This window comes from Anopheles gambiae, chromosome 2, assembly GCF_943734735.2.
Source record: "Anopheles gambiae chromosome 2, idAnoGambNW_F1_1, whole genome shotgun sequence".
Taxonomy (NCBI): Eukaryota; Metazoa; Arthropoda; class Insecta; order Diptera; family Culicidae; genus Anopheles; species Anopheles gambiae.
In genome coordinates this window covers 106,034,275-106,049,996 of record NC_064601.1, presented here as the reverse complement: position 1 = coordinate 106,049,996, position 15,722 = coordinate 106,034,275, and the positions used below count along the sequence as shown (strand labels likewise).

Below are 15,722 nucleotides of genomic sequence, written 5' to 3'. Positions count from 1 at the left end.
GTATATAAACTTAGTACCACCAGTCTGCAATAACAAACAATCGATGCAATGCCCTCTGTCGGCAAGTACAGAAATCTCCACAATTTCGAAGACCTTCCTTTTTATCTTACTTCTTCTTCTTCTTCTTCTTCTTCTTCTTCTTTGGCACAACAACCGCTGTCGGTCAAGGCCTGCCTGTGCCTGTACCCACTAGTGAAGTGAGCTTGGCTTTCAGTGACTTATTGTTACCATAGCAGGATAGTCAGTCCTACGTATGGGGGCACGGTCTATTCGGGACTTGAACCCATGACGGACATGTTGTTACGTCGTACGAGTTGACGACTGTACCACCAGACCGGCCCTCACTTACTTTTATCTTACTTACTTACGTCTTACTTGCGTCGACTACCAAGTGAGTTTGTTTATTTTTTAAAACAAATCATTTCTTATGAATCAATGACTTAACAAATATTTAAATGGTAAATGAAATGTGTTAACTTTTATTAAAAATAATCACACATTCGTAAATATTCAAGCACTGCTTGGTTCGTGCTTGGTTCAAAACATCTTCGTTCGAGCACTTACAGACTTTCATCTCTACTTTTTATATTATTCTCTCCCGAGGACATCGTTCGTTTGTAGCACTCATGATTAGCATATTATTACATATTTCTTTAGCATGAAGAAGTTCTATCTCCTGAATTTCAGTACCGTGGGACAAAAGTGTCAAACAAAACCATCCAAAAAAAACAACCAAAATTGCAATGTGCTACAGGATAAAGTTTCCCCAAGACCGTAAATCGTCACGTCTGTCGTACGTGTCCATTTTACGAACCAACACAATCGACACACTTTTTGAACTTTCGAGACGGTGAAAAGCACGTAAATTGTGTCCTCTTTGTGGAAACAGCGTCCTCATGCAGCTAGCGTATGAAGAGCAATGGATTACTTTTGCATTTTGTAAAGAATAGATTATCAAAGCTAATACACCACCACGCACAGCTCAATTCTTTCATTCCTGTTCCCAAAAAACAATAAAAGTCTCACACACCATTCCCGTTCGCAAATGTGATGGATGGATTAATTACGCAGTGCCGTCCAAAAATATTCATCGATCGCCATTATCCACCCGGAACAAGAGCGCAACAGACAGCCAGCTAATATGGGACGGAATGGCTAGCGTTACTATCGTTTCCACCCGCCCTGCCTCGCTGTCAAGTCTCGCTAATGGATGCCCGATTGGGGTCGACAATAAAAGAAGCACGATATCTCGAGATCGGGGCGTGCTGATGCGTTGTGCCTTTACCATCACCATTGCGACCAAAATCCCAGCAGGGGATCGGGATTCGTTCCTTTTCTAATTAATTTCTAATAATCCCCACATGGCGCCGCACCGTAAAAATCCAGGACTAGGGCAGGAGAAAACCCATTTCGGACACGTTTTGTTCTTTTATGGAAGTGCAAGAGGGGGCCTAAATGGGATGTGTATCAATGACTAATTTGGTGTGATCTGATCGCGATCATTACGATGCGATGATCAATAAAGACGGTGGACGGAACGTAAGACAAGCCCAGTATGATTAGTGAGCTGTCGCAGCACAGGAACTGCGTTAGGTGAAAACATTCAGTCTGTAAAGTTTGTTCATGCATATAATCCTACCCACATTGAGTGGGATTGAGTTTCTTTTTCTGGGAAATTTAGTTACAAACTCTGTATCCTTTTTTTTTTTGCTCTTTACCTGCCACTTCAATAATTGGAGCAGCGTTGGGTGTGCAGGATGGTGCAGCAAAGTGGGAAGAAGGCAAGTTTTAATCAAAAGTTGTTAGCCGTACTTGACATACCCGGCCTAAAGTGTATATTTGATCGCGAGAAACATCTACTCGAAAGGTAAGCACAGTGCCGCTGGCGGGGCCCAAAATCCCGGAACCCAGCGACTAGTGACGAATGAGAAGGATTACTAAGGGGTTCGTCTTTTTTTGGTTGTAAGGTTATTTTGGTTGCTCATTATCATGGCGGCGATACGGGGCATGCTGTTTCTCGGCCAGTATCAGTACGACCGCTACCGGGCTAACCCGACCGCGATCCAGATGGACAAAAACTACCGCGACTGGATCGGCATTATGCCGGGCTTAACGTTCTGCTTTCACGACCGGATCGACTGGAACCGGGCCTGGGAGTATCTGGAGCGGTAAGATAATAATTAAGATTACCACCTTTGACGAGCGAAGGAGGAGCGTACGAACCACACCGTGTTGTGGGGCGCCATTGTGCTGCCACCGATATTGGGCAGTAAAGATATTTTTAGCACAATTTCCCTTTTTTTGCGAGCCTGGTAGCGTTTCCTCTTACACCAACACACCCGAAAAGTGGTTGGCAAATTATGAACTGGTCTAAACGGCGGTGGGTGTGTACTTTTGCTGTTCTTGTTTTTGCCGCTTTAAATGTTTCTCTTTTGTTTTGTTTCCCATTCTCATGCTGTGATACCAGGGACCAGGGCGAAAACAAAAAATCCCTAACAAGCCCGAACGAAATACACGCAACATTGAACGCTTTGGGGAAATGTGCAATTACTGCATACTTAGCAGCGTTTGCCATCGCCGCTAAAAGCATTCAACCGTTGCCCATTTCGCCCACCAACTGGGACGGCCAATTGTGCGCGAAATGTTTGCTACCGCTTCGGTGAAAGTATTTCCGTAATAATTTTCTAATCATAACAACCCGGTTTTGAGTGGGAAGAGTTTCGAAACAGATTGTCGGTGGATTGTTTTAGCAAAGTTACTTTTTTTGCGCGCTAAAAAAGTAATTTTAGTTATTTTATTTCAAATCTTTCAGGCGTATTAATAAGATACAATAAAACACAAAAATGACCGTTCAATTATACAATTAAGTCTCATTGGTTTTAGTTTTAGCAAAATGTATTGTCCCTCCTAGCTTATCGTACTGAACGCACAAAAGTATGCAAAATAATGTCATTCTTTTAAAATCAAGATCGATTATTTCTATTAGGCCTTACTGAGCCCCTTAAGATATGCAATATGCATTACCGATTTTTTTTCTATTTTAAGTAGAAAATTACATTCTGCTTCTTAGCACAGAATCCCATTTCAAAATTATTTCTTATGAACATTGTGTTAGAATCTTTTCCACCTAAAATGAAAAAATAATAAAATTGTGTATCTTGCATACATCTAGGCGTTAGCTCTGAAAACACGTTTCAGCTTTGTTTTATTTAACAAGATACAGTTCATTAAACATTAATCATCCTATAGTTCCATTCATCCTCAACCTTACCACCGCATCTAATGTAACCAAGCCCACAAATTAAACCGATGCTCTCCACTACCGCCACAATGGCACACTATCCCGTTTAAAAAGCCTTCACGGAACCGAAAACTGTCATACCCAAATCCCAAAAATCGCTTTTTGTCCTCGCTAATCGGAGCGTACGGAGGACCTAGAGAGAGAAAAAAAGAACCACGCCTGGAACGGTGCCAAAATCTCGACTGCCAGCTCCATTAACAATGCTGCTCAACATCAAACGCAGACGGTTTCATCTTTGGCACGTCTAATTATAACTTGCCACCGGCATTGGCACCACGCCCGACTTCCCAAGCCAATGGGGTGAGAGCACTGCTCTCACGCCCAACGCAGCCTCAGCTTTCCATTTCGCACAAAGTAAGACTTCCTTCCACTTTAGCATTCAGCTTACCGGCCACGAAGCCACTCGGGAGGGCTTAGCGGCGAATGAGACCACCGGGACGTACCGGCGCTACCTTGCCGACTTTGTCCAAACGCTTGTCGGTGTGACGGCCACCGAGCTGGGCAATCTGTCGCACTTTCTCACCGACCGCCGGCTGGCCACGGGCGTGAATATTCTCGAGCTAATCAGCACGGTAGGGTACCTGGCTGTCCTGGGGCTCCACGCACCGCAGCACCACTCACCCAAGCTCCACCTTCCTTTCTTTGCCAACAGGTGCACCCGAATCACGATATCGCCATCAACAGCTTCCAGCCCGAGCACGGTGCGCGGCTGCAGGTGCATCAGATTGTTACCGAGCGCGGCATCTGCTACGCGCTGAATGCACCGCTCGCCCTCCTGCAGGGCGTCAACGGGACGAGCGGGTAAGCAGCCAGCCAGACGGTTGCTTAATAATTTAATAACCACTCGTAAAGATTGTCACCGTGCTGTCTTGTGGCACGGTTAGTTCGTATTTTTGGACGGATGTTAAAACGGTTGCCATTTCAATTATGTGCTGTGAACTATCTTAAAAGCTCATCATCGTGGTTTTAATGACTTAATTTGAAGGATGTTTTTGAAGTGTATTTGGGATGCGTTGAGGCAAAGTGTACAATAGAACAGCGGTAGGATATTGGACGATTTTTACAGAACTTATTTCGAACAGAAAGCCTTTCAAACCAATATTGCGCCTAAATGTATGTAATTAGGCACGACGTGAGCAAAGATAGCTAAAACACCCTTGAAAGATGTCTTATAACGAATAAGTAAACTGTAGTTTTAGAAACAGTATAAGACAGCATATCAAAGATACAGATAGGAGATACAGTTACTAGCCAAAAAATGTTAGTGTTTTAATTTTAAATTAACCTTTTACATTAAATTAACATAAAGCCATGAGCTAATTGTGCAGCCTTTTCTATAAGAAAGTGTGTTACATATGTTGCCTTAACCTTAAAACTAACACCTTCAACAGCAAGTTTGACAGCTCACGTGTTCCATATACTCCCGTACCACAAACCAGCTCATCCAAATCACGAACACTTTCCGAAAACTTTCCACAAAACCCATCAACTCCATTTTTGCGATAACAATGTGTGAACTCATCAAGTAAACCATAGTGGTGAGCGTACTTTCTGCCTGACAACTTACGTATCCTGGATGGGTTAACAATGTCCAGTGCCTTCCAATGTATCTTCATCCTTTTGCTCAACATGGATGAATCTTTAACATTTATACAGTTTGCACGTTTTTCGACCCTAGGCAGGTGGCTTCGGGGAAAGGCTTTCCCGGCTGGAGCCCCATAGAGTGTGAGTTCAGCCAGCACGAGTGCTACATGAAGCTCGACATGTTCCGCTCAATAGTATCGGTAAGTGTTCGTGTAACATCCCACACCCAGGGTTGTGTTAAATCCTCGCTCATTTTGTTGTGTTTATTTCTGCCCAGTACACCATACACTCGCCGTACGAGGTGTCCACCAGCGATCAGCTGTTCACCCATGTGGAGGAGTCGGATGAGCTGGTTGCCGTCTACAGTGTGCTCGAGACGGTGTAAGCCTCAAATCATCAACCTTTAGCAATTAATCTTTTTTTTTAACACTCCAAACTCATTCACCCAGTGCCAACGAGCGGCTGAAGGATCTGACGGTACGACAGCGCAAATGTTACTTTTACGATGAAGCATATGAAAATTTGCAGGTAGGTCGGCGTGTAGTGCAAAGGGGTGTGCATGATGAGCGGGCCAACACTGCTCATTCCACGTTGAATTGTTTCAGTTCTACAGCTACAACCTCTGCATCATGAACTGCCGGGCAAAGCGGGCACTCGCCGTCTGTCAGTGTCGGCCCCACTTTTACCCATTCGCCGGTCAGTATGTATGCATGGGGCAGCTGTTATTTTTTTTTTAATCAAAACACACGCTTAAACGATGTTTGCCCGTCGTTGCAGAGGGGCCACCGTGCACCGTGGCTGGGCTGCACTGCCTGCAGCAGCATCCCGGCTGGAGCAGCGATGCGGACTGCAAATGTTTAAAGTCATGCACTGACGTGGGCTATTACGTTGCGTCGCTCAGCAAAACGCAGTGGTACGTGGTTCGGTATGGTTTGCCTAGATGCTGTAGTGTATAATGCTAACTATTGCCACCACTTTGCAACAGGACGGCCGAAGGAGGCATACCGTTCACGCACAAAGCATCGTTACGGTGGGAAATCCTCCAGCCCAAGACGCGACTCCGGCGGGTGCTCATCTTCAGCTACGAAGATTTGCTTGGTAAATGTTCCACCTCACCTCAGAGGTTTCTTAATACACAAACAAAACCTAGATTACCGATAGTAACCGTTTGCTTTTCTTACATTGCATTTTACAGTATCGGTCGGTGGTGCGATAGCGTTGTTTTTTGGAAAGAATGGGTTTTACTTGTCAAAAATTATAGAATTTCTATCCATCGAGCTGGGCGGTTGGGTCCGGAAGAAGTACATCAAGCGCAAAGAAAGAAAGAGAAAACGAAAACATGCTATACAATTAGTTGCTCCCAAGTAGAAACGCATTGAAATAATACAGTATTTCGTTGATCGATCTGGATTTATGGCACTCATTAATATTTCTATTTTAAATTATAAATTTGCCGTTTCTATAAAATGTCTCAAAAAGCGAGTTAAATTAGTGAATTCAATAGTTTGATGTTGTACTCAGTACATTTGTATCCAGAAATAAAATAACGATCTTAATATATACTGTGGGATTTTCGCTTTTGAATGTGGGCCTTTTCCATCCTGCCACAGTATATACAGCACATCCCACTGCACTGTAGGCATTCTGCTGGACTTTATAATGCATTTTCATTGATTATAATTTAACACGCATTTTGAAGATTTTTTACACAAATTTGTTTTTCGTTAAAGTTCCTTTTCGAGTTTTATAAACGTTTAGATCATTGTTTCATATTTTTTTCAATTTTGTTCCAATAAATTGTCACATAAAATGATCAAAGGAATTCCACTGTGCTCCAAATGCTCCGATGTAAACAAACGTGTAAACATCGGTTAAATAACATCACTGTTTTTGCTTAGCTTGCGTGCCGGAATGAGCCGAACGGGAAAAGTGTCCTTTTTCCTCACGGAGGCAGGCCGGCAGGTTGTGTTTTACGGCGCCACCACCGTTGCGATAGGACTATTCGCCGGCCATTACTTCCCGCACTCGATTTGCATCTCCTACTACAAGGAGTTTGTGCAAGCGTACAAGTAAGATACCGGCTTGTGTGTGTGTGTTTTCCTAAGTGTCTTCCCAAATTAACACTTTTCTCCCCTTTTTTGTATGTACCATCCAACCGTTTCTGCTAGAAATGGCGAGGAGCGAAAGCTGTCGGAGAAGCTCGAGCAACGGTACAAGCGTGCCCTCAGTCTGCTCGACCTGTCGGAGTTTGAGCGCAAGTTTGCCAAACCGTTCGTCGTGTATGGGTTCGACGTGTTCAATGCGGGCTCGTTCAAAACGCGGTACGGTGCGTACGTCGGCATTCCGTCCAACTTCGAGTACGACAGCGCAGCCGCGATCGACCGGACGGACATAAAGATCCGCAACCAACCGATCGACTGGGGCACGGAGGCGGGCCGATTGCTGGAAGACGCTCTCGTGCTGACCGAGGACGAGCAGGTGTTTGGCATTGCCCGGGAGCTGCTCACGATGAAGACGCACAAATCGCTCATCCAATCGATCATACCGACCGTCTCGTGGATGTTCACCTACAGCCTGGCGTCGCAGCTGAACGAGCGGTGCAACTTTTACGCCCGGCCCCGGTCGCTGCGCCTCATCCTGTACACGATCTGCGGGCTGTTCGGCTTCGGCATCTACTCCTTTTCCACCGACATGACGGAAATCTACTACGAAACGGACGTCGACAAGCAGATGGCTGCGCTCGGGCCCGACGTGGTCGATGCCGGTGCCCGATTCTACGACAAGGTGCTGAAGAAAAACATTGCCATCCGGAAGCTGACCGGCGAAGATTACTACACGGCGAAGGGCAACGTGAACTACATGCTCCGCCAGAAAGCGGCACCGCTAACGCTGAGGAAGGAATTTTTCCAGACCGGCTACAAGGACTACGTCGGCACGGAGGAAACGAGTTAAATGACGAGTGGTTGGTTTTGGTTTTTAGTTTGCAATAAAACGAGATAGTGTGGCATTTTTGAACCTGCTCGATACGAGTTCCAAAGAAAAGATGCCAGCAGGTTATACTGTCACCATATCACAACATTTCGGTTCGGGTGGACTTATCTCTTATCACAGCGCTTTTAGGTAAATTACCGTGCTGAAGCGAATGTACACTTGTGTCCATAATAAAATGGCGATATGCAAACATTGTCGTGCAGCATTTTCTCCCCTTACACTTGTGCCTTCAAGTGCTGCACGCTAGATAAAAACGAATTCTACTTGTAACCATCCAATCTGTCGTAACAACTGATTCATAGGAATTCCTAGTGTATTTGTATCTATGATGAGGTATTTGTTTTAAATTGTTCTTAATAAATTTTAATTCAATTAAGCACAACATGATATCACGGGGAGAACTGATGTTCTAATGGGAGCCGATTTGAAAAAAAGGCCAAGTTTGATTGCGTTTCTTTAAATTTTAAAATAAACATAAACATGTTTTGTTTGACATCCCAAAAGTAGTATAAAAACATAAAATTAAATGGTTGAAAATTTAGTGAAATTCATGATTTTTTCATGAAAATACTAATTAAATAATAAAACAAGAATTTCGAACAAAATTGCTCGTTATGTTCTAACGGCATTCAACTTTAGCAAAAAGGAATCGTGTCCCTTAAATTCAAGAATATTGTTTTAATAATAATTAATTCCCGGTCTCGTAGTACAGTCGTCAACTCGTACGACGTAACAACATGCCCGTCATGGGTTCAAACCCCAAATGGACCGTGCCGCCATACGTAGGACTGACTATCCTGCTATGGGGGGAAATCAATTAGTCACTGAAAGCCAAGCACAGGTACAGGCAGGCCTTGGCCGACAACGGTTGTTGTGCCAAAGAAGAAGAAGAAGAATAATTAATTAATCGCTTTTATGGAAGAATAAATGTTTTTAAAAATACAAAAAAAAAATTAAATGTTCTTCTATAAAGACAAAAAAGTTCGCTGTGTTCTGAAGGTACGAACTGTAGAAGAAAAAATAAATTATAAATAAAATTTAAAAAAAAGACAAAAAATCTATTTTATCAATAAATAATATAAAACAAACTATTATAAATATGACCAGAAACACAATACTAGTTTCACTTACCGGAAGCTTTCGTGGCAGATTTCCTTCCTGCGATTGGTAATTGATAAACCCACAGTCACAGCAAACCAACACACCACAACAGCAGCATCGGCCCTGCCAGCTTTAGCTCATTAAATGAAATGACTAATTCGCGCTTCCACACACACGTGTAGCCCCCTCGCCACATTTGCATACCCACCACTCACAGCCCAAAGTGGTTCTGGATTTTAAAAAGCACGCTCTCCAAACGACCCCCCCCCCCTCCCCCCTATCCACCAGCCCCGATTCCGAAAACAGCCCGCAAACCGGATTGAAATCCAAAATTCCACCCCAGACTTCCGTCGCGTGCAGGCACAAATTTTGTATGAAATGCACCGTGCCGCTCCACGTGGTCGTTGCTATAGCAACAAACCCGCTCGCAATATACGCGCTCTCTCTCTCTCTTTCTTTCGCCCACTTACGCTTCCTCTCAACGTCGTACGGTTCATGCCACAACACGGCGAAGAAGTTTACGTACGGGAGGAAAGAAAAATCCCCTCTTCCCATCCCAAAAAAGCACCTCCCCCCTAAGGGCAGAGAGGACGAGGGGGTATGAGACCGGCAAGGGGTTGGACGATGATGCCAGCCTGCCTGCAAGGGGTAGTACAATCCACCGGGCAAATATCCCCCTCCCTGCACCAGTTGTTCCCCTTTATCTTGCTCAGGGCGGGAAGTTTAGTTGGTGCAACCCTCTCCCATCGTACCCCCTTTACCGCCCTGGAGCTTGGTGCCCAGAGCTTGCCCGCTCGATCGCGTACGTTTCGTCAGTTTAGAATGAGCCACCGTGCCGGACGGATCGTTCGATAGACTGACTGCGTGCGCCACAACGAACGAATCCACGCGAAAAAAGGGCATTTATCCGGACCGACTCCCAGAGAAGAGGCGAAAAGGTTGAAACAAAGTGAGTAAAAAGCGTTTTGTTGCTTGCTACAGAGCATTCCTCCACGGCGGAAATGGCGGCAAAATCGAAAATGTGGACAAGCGTGGCCTAACGGAAATCTCGTTCGACGCTGCTCTTCACGCCCTCGTGCGCGTACGGTGACCCGGGAAATCCCGTGTGCAGTGTTGTGCGCTGATCGGCAGCGTTGCGTGGCCGTGTGTAGGACGTTCTCAAATGAGACCAAAACAAAACCCAGGAGAAAAAAAACGGTGTACGGTTCAGTGCGGCCCTCTCACTATACTGTCCGGGTTGCGCCCCAAAAAACTGCATCCAATCGGCAATCGAAGTTCGGCGCGTGTGTACCGGAAAATGGAAAGTTGTTTCGACAATCGAAAACAAAAGCGTCGCGCTCCCAGCGAACTTGTCTGGGAGTAGATTTTTGTTTTGTTTGGTTTAGCAGTGTAGATGAAAGGGATGAAGATCACGCTAGTCATGATGGGGCAGAGCCTCAGTACGCGCCTCCCCGCCCACTCTAATTGCACGCGATGCGCGCTTCATCACTGATGATGTTGTTAAACGGCACTGCACGCTATCTGTTCGCATATCGCATCGATCACTCGATCGCTCACAGCTAGTAGCCCCAACTACCTCCCACTGCTCAATTTTGCGAACAAACGGCTTGCCCGGAATGTGACAAATGCCTGGTGCCAAAGCGGCCTCGAAACAATACCGGGGCCCACCCACTTAACCCACTGACCGATCGCAGTGATCAACTTGTATAAGATCACCTTGAAGGGCTGGATGCTGGGAACTGCTATGTCTGTGGGGAAACAGTTACACCTTAGAATGGGACCCCCACTAATTCCACGAGACGCGGGGGGGAGGGCATAAATATCGGAATAAATAATCAGTCACGACCGCACGTTGCAATTGGTTATTCTCCCACTGGATCAATAAGTAACGTAGTAGTAACGTATATCAATGTGTGTGTTCGCAAATTCCAGATTCCAGTTCCGTACTGAAACTTCAATTGCCATTCCGGCGTCACCGATGGTGACGCGTTTACAGTCAGATTCATTGAGTCAGCGCTCTGTAAACGTTGTGTTGTGTACTACACAAGCAGCGCAATTTTACAAATGACCGTTACGCGTTATCGGACAGTTAAATGGCAATGACACGCACGATGGTAAATTAGTGTCACTAATAAAAACGAGCCCCAGGAACGCGTTGCCCCGATTGTCGATTAAGATGATCGATCTGCCCACCCTAATCAAACCGGACGGATCAAAGCCAAATGCCTTCCCCTACTCCTCCCCTCCACCTGCTCCTTCTTCTGATACTGGAGCATTTTTGTTCCGCTTGCGTACGGTCAAGATAACAACAGTACAAGGTGTCATAAAGATTCTGTACGACCGTATCTCCATTTCCGCTAGAGGGATGTTCAAATAGACCGTAGACAGGTGTGAATGTGTGTGTAATTGGCGATGAAAGTGTACTATAAATTGTACATCCCCGCCGTACCTTTTGCGACCCAATGGCCGACCATGACCGTGCCTTTTTTTTTTTTTTGGTTTGGGCGAAGATATCGTTCAATGTGTTTTGGACTAGTAGAAGGAAGATTTGACCCAGGTCCTGAAGTATTAGTCGGTTAGGCGCAGGTCCGTTCAAAACTATTTTTGATCAGTTCCGCTAGAACATCTATTGGTATGATATCTCAGTGATGCATAACAATTGGTGACTCACGGATTTAAATGCCAGAGTGGAGCTTTGATTAATGTTCAACAACAACAGGGAAGTGGAATAGTAATTCTGATCTCATCACGCTACTAACCCATTCTAAATATTGCGCAACAAGGAATTCTTTGAATTAGTCTAACTATCATGAGTCATGACTATCAAAAGAGTTCTCTTAAAATAACTTTGATCCTGGCTCCTAACTGGAGATCTTCATTTAAACATATTACATCACATCATGATATTATCTAATTCGCGTCTAAGTCTTCAAAAAATGATGATCTCACTGCTCTGATCCTCCAAGACCTGCGTAGAATGAAGTCAAAATAAGGCATTAAAAAGGGAAAATGTTTACCTGCCCCATGTCCCATGCGCAATAATACAGGCAGCGTCAGTTTCTATTTCATTCTTGTGGAATTTCACAACCTTGACCACACAACACTTGTGTGCGGGGTGCTTGTGTTGCGGCGTTTGTTTCTTCGTTACGCTTCAGAACGTTGCCTGAGAAGCTCAAGATTGTAACATAATGGCAGGTTTGCCAGGTAAGATGGTATGATGATCGAACGGATGCTTTTTGGGGGGGTAATAAAACCAAAGGGAGGCTTGGGTAAAACCCCAACATGGCAGCTCCCACCAATTTTGCTACACACTTCGGATCAATCTTCAACAGCAACAACAAAAAAGCCAACAGCTCGTGAGGCAGCCCGAAACGAAACCTAATCCAACATGACTGAAAGCTTTCGTTCTCTTTGCCCTCTGGACACGAGATGCGAAACGCAATGGCATTACTGCCAGAGAGATCATTCATGGGGGGTTCCATCGAGAAAAAGGCACATAAAAAAAAGGAAGCGATGCAAAGAAAACAGACCAAACCTCGACCTCAACCCTGCTTACGTTCCGTTTGCGATGTGAGAAGCAATGCATAGCCTCCCAAAACAAACCATCACACACACGCACACGCACAAGATGGAGAGACGAACGAAAAGAACCCGACGAGGGCCACTTTTACCCTCGATCGAGCCCCTTCGGCAAGCCGTCATTAGACTCCCCTTCTACGTGGAGGTCGTTTTTTGGTTCAGGAATGTTATTGAGCAGCGGCGCAAGACATCACTCCCACCGGCCAAACCGTGGTGACGGAAGGGAAGGAGATTTCAAACCTGTTTCGGCAAGTGCTTCGGAGGGCATAGCCAATGAGGGGTGGAAATCCAAAAGATTTTTGGAGCACAGAGGATTGATGCATTTCTTGGGCATGATTGAACGCTGGAGCGAATAACACATTTCGTCTCGCTGCTCCAGCCGAAGGACAAACTGGGCTGGTCAAGAATGCAAAGAAGTCAGTGCTCCCGTTCTACGTCGGAATGCTTATCTGTCCCAAGAGACACGACACACGAGCACACTGTTTCCCAGGTTTATCTAAATGAGCCATTAAAGGGTAATAGTCCCACGCCGTATCCACGCCGCGGCGAACAAACTAACCTTGCTCCCAATAAAATCTCACCAGGCAGTGGGGACCTATCATTAGCCGCTCGGTGAGTTGCAAAAGGTTTATATTAATAAATGCCACCCTTTCCCAATTCCACATTGCAGCAGTACTCGTTACCACGCCAGCATGCAGTTCAAGTGGACGTCCGTGTGGGGCTTCGTGCGCCGCAACCTGCTAACGACGCTTACGATCCTCGGCGTGATCGTAGGCATTGCGCTCGGGCTGGGGCTCCGTGCCGTACCTGCCGAGGGAGACAGTTGGTCGCAGCGGGACGTTACCTACATCAACTACGTTGGCGATCTGTTCCTGCGCACGCTGAAAGCGCTCATTCTACCGCTGATTGTGTCCTCCCTGATCGCAGCCGTCGGTTCGCTCGATCTATCCCTCTCGAAGAAGATCGGTGGCCGGGCGGTACTGTACTATCTCGCCACGACCGTACTGGCCGTCATCCTGGGCATCGTGCTGGTCGTTACGATCGAGCCCGGCTCGGACCGGGACGGCGGTGAGGCCAACGCAAGCGATGCCCCGCAACGTAACGTCACCACCGTCGACACTCTCCTCGATCTGGTGCGCAACATGTTCCCGCCCAACCTGGTGCAGGCGTGCACGCAGCAGTACCAAACCGTGCTGAAGCCGCCGGCCTCCAAACCGGACGAGACCGACATCTACCGGTGGACGATAACGGGCGCGTACGCGGACGGCATGAACATACTCGGGCTGGTCGTCGCGTCGATCGTGTTCGGGGTGGCGCTCGGCGCAACGAAGCGTGAGAACGCGCTGGTGCTCCAATTTTTCCAGCAGCTGTCCCACATCGTGATGAAGGTCACCGGATGGGTGATATGGTAAGGGTGGAAAATGTCCTCAACCTTGATATACTGTGGCTTTTTCGAGTCTGCATCTCACACTTTCACCTTTGCACCAATCACGCTTGCAGGCTATCACCGGTCGGTGTGACGTTTCTGATCGCTGCCAAGATACTGGAGATCGAAGATCTGGGCGACGTGTTCGGCAAGCTGGGCCTGTACTTCGCAGTCGTCGCCGGCGGTATCCTGTTCCACGGGTTCGTCGTACTGTCGCTGCTGTTCTTCCTGTTCACGCGCAACAATCCGCTCAAGTTTATCGCCAACATGGGACAGGCGCTTGCGACCGCGTTCGGCACATCATCCAGCTCGGCCACGCTGCCCGTCACGATGCAGTGCCTGGAGGAGAAGAACAACATCGATCCGCGGGTGTCACGGTTTGTGCTACCGATCGGTGCTACGATCAACATGGATGGTACGGCGCTGTACGAAGCGGTGGCTGCCATCTTTATCGCTCAACTGCGAGGTAAGTGCGAGGATGATGAAGTCTTCATAGAAAGAGCCCTAACTTAACGGCTACTTCCCACCAGGACTTTCGCTTTCCTTCGGTAACGTGCTAGCGATCAGTATAACGGCTACGGCTGCCAGTATTGGTGCGGCCGGTATACCCCAGGCAGGTCTGGTAACGCTCGTGATGGTGCTGGACACGGTTGGACTGCCAGCAGAAGACGTTTCTCTCATCATTGCCGTCGACTGGCTGCTGTAAGTGTTCTTGAGTAATTTCCTTTCATGTAAGATCACTCTAACGTTACTGTAACGATTTCTAGCGATCGATTCCGAACTCTGGTGAACGTGCTTGGCGATAGCTTCGGGGCTGCGATCGTCTACCACTACAGCAAGGCCGAGCTGCAGAACACGAAAAGCCTGGATGGAGGGCTGTCCGGTGCGACACATCTCTCGCAGGACTCAAGCGATCCCGAGCTGGCATACCACACCGACACGATACTGGCAAACGACGATAAGAACATCCGATTGTAGATTGAGCTACAAGATCCGGGTGATATCAAGAAGACCCGCCTGATTGGTGCTATTTTATGACTCCTACTCGCTACTTAATGGCGCACTTTTCTGCGGATCAATCGCGTTTGCGCAGTTTATGAAGGAAGTGGCGGCTGTCGCGAAATTGACCATCATGCTCGGCAAACGTACCGCGACCTTTTATCTGATCGAAATCCGTTATTACCCAAGTTGACTGAGTCGACGCAGCTCCACAGACACGCATTACGGTTTATTTGTTGTTTTTAAAACTCAATTTTTATACAAAAACGCATTTAGCAGATAAGATAGAAGCGGTAAGACAAATAATAGGCTACAAACCGTGTATCGTAGAGGAACAGCTAGGCTAGGTGAATTGGTATCGTGTGGCGTGTTTTATCGCAAACAATCACGAGCTGTAAAAGCTTGTGCTTTTTTACCCTATCGTATGAAGTAAATTTCTATTAGTGGCTATATACGACCCCAGGGCAGGGATTAGCGACTCCCGCGAGCTCCATAAACGACGCTTCTCTCCCTCACAAATAGTCCTCCGATAAGATAGATAGATAGATAGATAGATAGCTAAGGGAGTTCCGTTTTGGTGACTATCGGGTTTTGTAAACGGTTTTGAAGTGTTTGTACCCTCCCATCCCCCATCCATAAAACTCGATGACTGAAATACAGCTTTGAATTCTGAAGTGAGTGTGTATATCCACCCAACATACGCACAGGCAGCGCCGGCGGTAAGCCTTTGGCCAAACAGAT

At 46.5% G+C, this 15,722-nt stretch overlaps 3 protein-coding genes across 3 annotated transcripts; all 3 read left to right on the top strand.

Moving 5' to 3' along the window:
- The first annotated feature begins 1,573 nt into the window (after positions 1 to 1,573).
- On the top strand, positions 1,574 to 6,295 carry LOC1270338 (uncharacterized). Its single transcript, XM_061646012.1, has 9 exons — positions 1,574 to 1,867; positions 1,968 to 3,873; positions 3,954 to 5,085; positions 5,163 to 5,266; positions 5,335 to 5,413; positions 5,491 to 5,581; positions 5,663 to 5,798; positions 5,871 to 5,983; positions 6,081 to 6,295. The coding sequence occupies exons 3-9, from the start codon at positions 5,053 to 5,055 to the stop codon at positions 6,251 to 6,253; spliced, it is 729 nt and encodes a 242-aa protein (XP_061501996.1). The 5' UTR covers positions 1,574 to 1,867; positions 1,968 to 3,873; positions 3,954 to 5,052; the 3' UTR covers positions 6,254 to 6,295.
- A 416-nt stretch (positions 6,296 to 6,711) lies between these two features.
- Positions 6,712 to 7,927, top strand: LOC1270339 (transmembrane protein 177). Its single transcript, XM_309024.5, has 2 exons — positions 6,712 to 6,954; positions 7,054 to 7,927. The coding sequence occupies exons 1-2, from the start codon at positions 6,797 to 6,799 to the stop codon at positions 7,835 to 7,837; spliced, it is 942 nt and encodes a 313-aa protein (XP_309024.3). The 5' UTR covers positions 6,712 to 6,796; the 3' UTR covers positions 7,838 to 7,927.
- Positions 7,928 to 9,779: 1,852 nt separating this feature from the next.
- On the top strand, positions 9,780 to 15,655 carry LOC1270340 (excitatory amino acid transporter 3). The gene is made up of 5 exons (XM_309025.5): positions 9,780 to 9,926; positions 13,227 to 13,964; positions 14,057 to 14,448; positions 14,513 to 14,684; positions 14,750 to 15,655. Exons 2-5 carry the CDS (start codon positions 13,249 to 13,251, stop codon positions 14,958 to 14,960), a joined length of 1,491 nt encoding a protein of 496 aa, XP_309025.5. The 5' UTR covers positions 9,780 to 9,926; positions 13,227 to 13,248; the 3' UTR covers positions 14,961 to 15,655.
- Positions 15,656 to 15,722: the final 67 nt, after the last annotated feature.

Excerpts from the sequence above, each read along its gene's own strand:
- LOC1270338 (XM_061646012.1), top strand. The coding sequence starts at position 5,053 with ATGAAGCTCGACATGTTCCGCTCAATAGTATCG. Across the intron at positions 5,267-5,334 it reads TACAGTGTGCTCGAGACGGT|TGCCAACGAGCGGCTGAAGG; the intron begins GTAAGCCTCAAA and ends TCATTCACCCAG. Across the intron at positions 5,414-5,490 it reads AAGCATATGAAAATTTGCAG|TTCTACAGCTACAACCTCTG; the intron begins GTAGGTCGGCGT and ends GAATTGTTTCAG.
- LOC1270339 (XM_309024.5), top strand. The coding sequence starts at position 6,797 with ATGAGCCGAACGGGAAAAGTGTCCTTTTTCCTCACGGAGGCAGGCCGG. Across the intron at positions 6,955-7,053 it reads GAGTTTGTGCAAGCGTACAA|AAATGGCGAGGAGCGAAAGC; the intron begins GTAAGATACCGG and ends CGTTTCTGCTAG.
- LOC1270340 (XM_309025.5), top strand. The coding sequence starts at position 13,249 with ATGCAGTTCAAGTGGACGTCCGTGTGGGGCTTCGTGCGCCGCAACCTG. Across the intron at positions 13,965-14,056 it reads GTCACCGGATGGGTGATATG|GCTATCACCGGTCGGTGTGA; the intron begins GTAAGGGTGGAA and ends TCACGCTTGCAG. Across the intron at positions 14,685-14,749 it reads ATTGCCGTCGACTGGCTGCT|CGATCGATTCCGAACTCTGG; the intron begins GTAAGTGTTCTT and ends AACGATTTCTAG.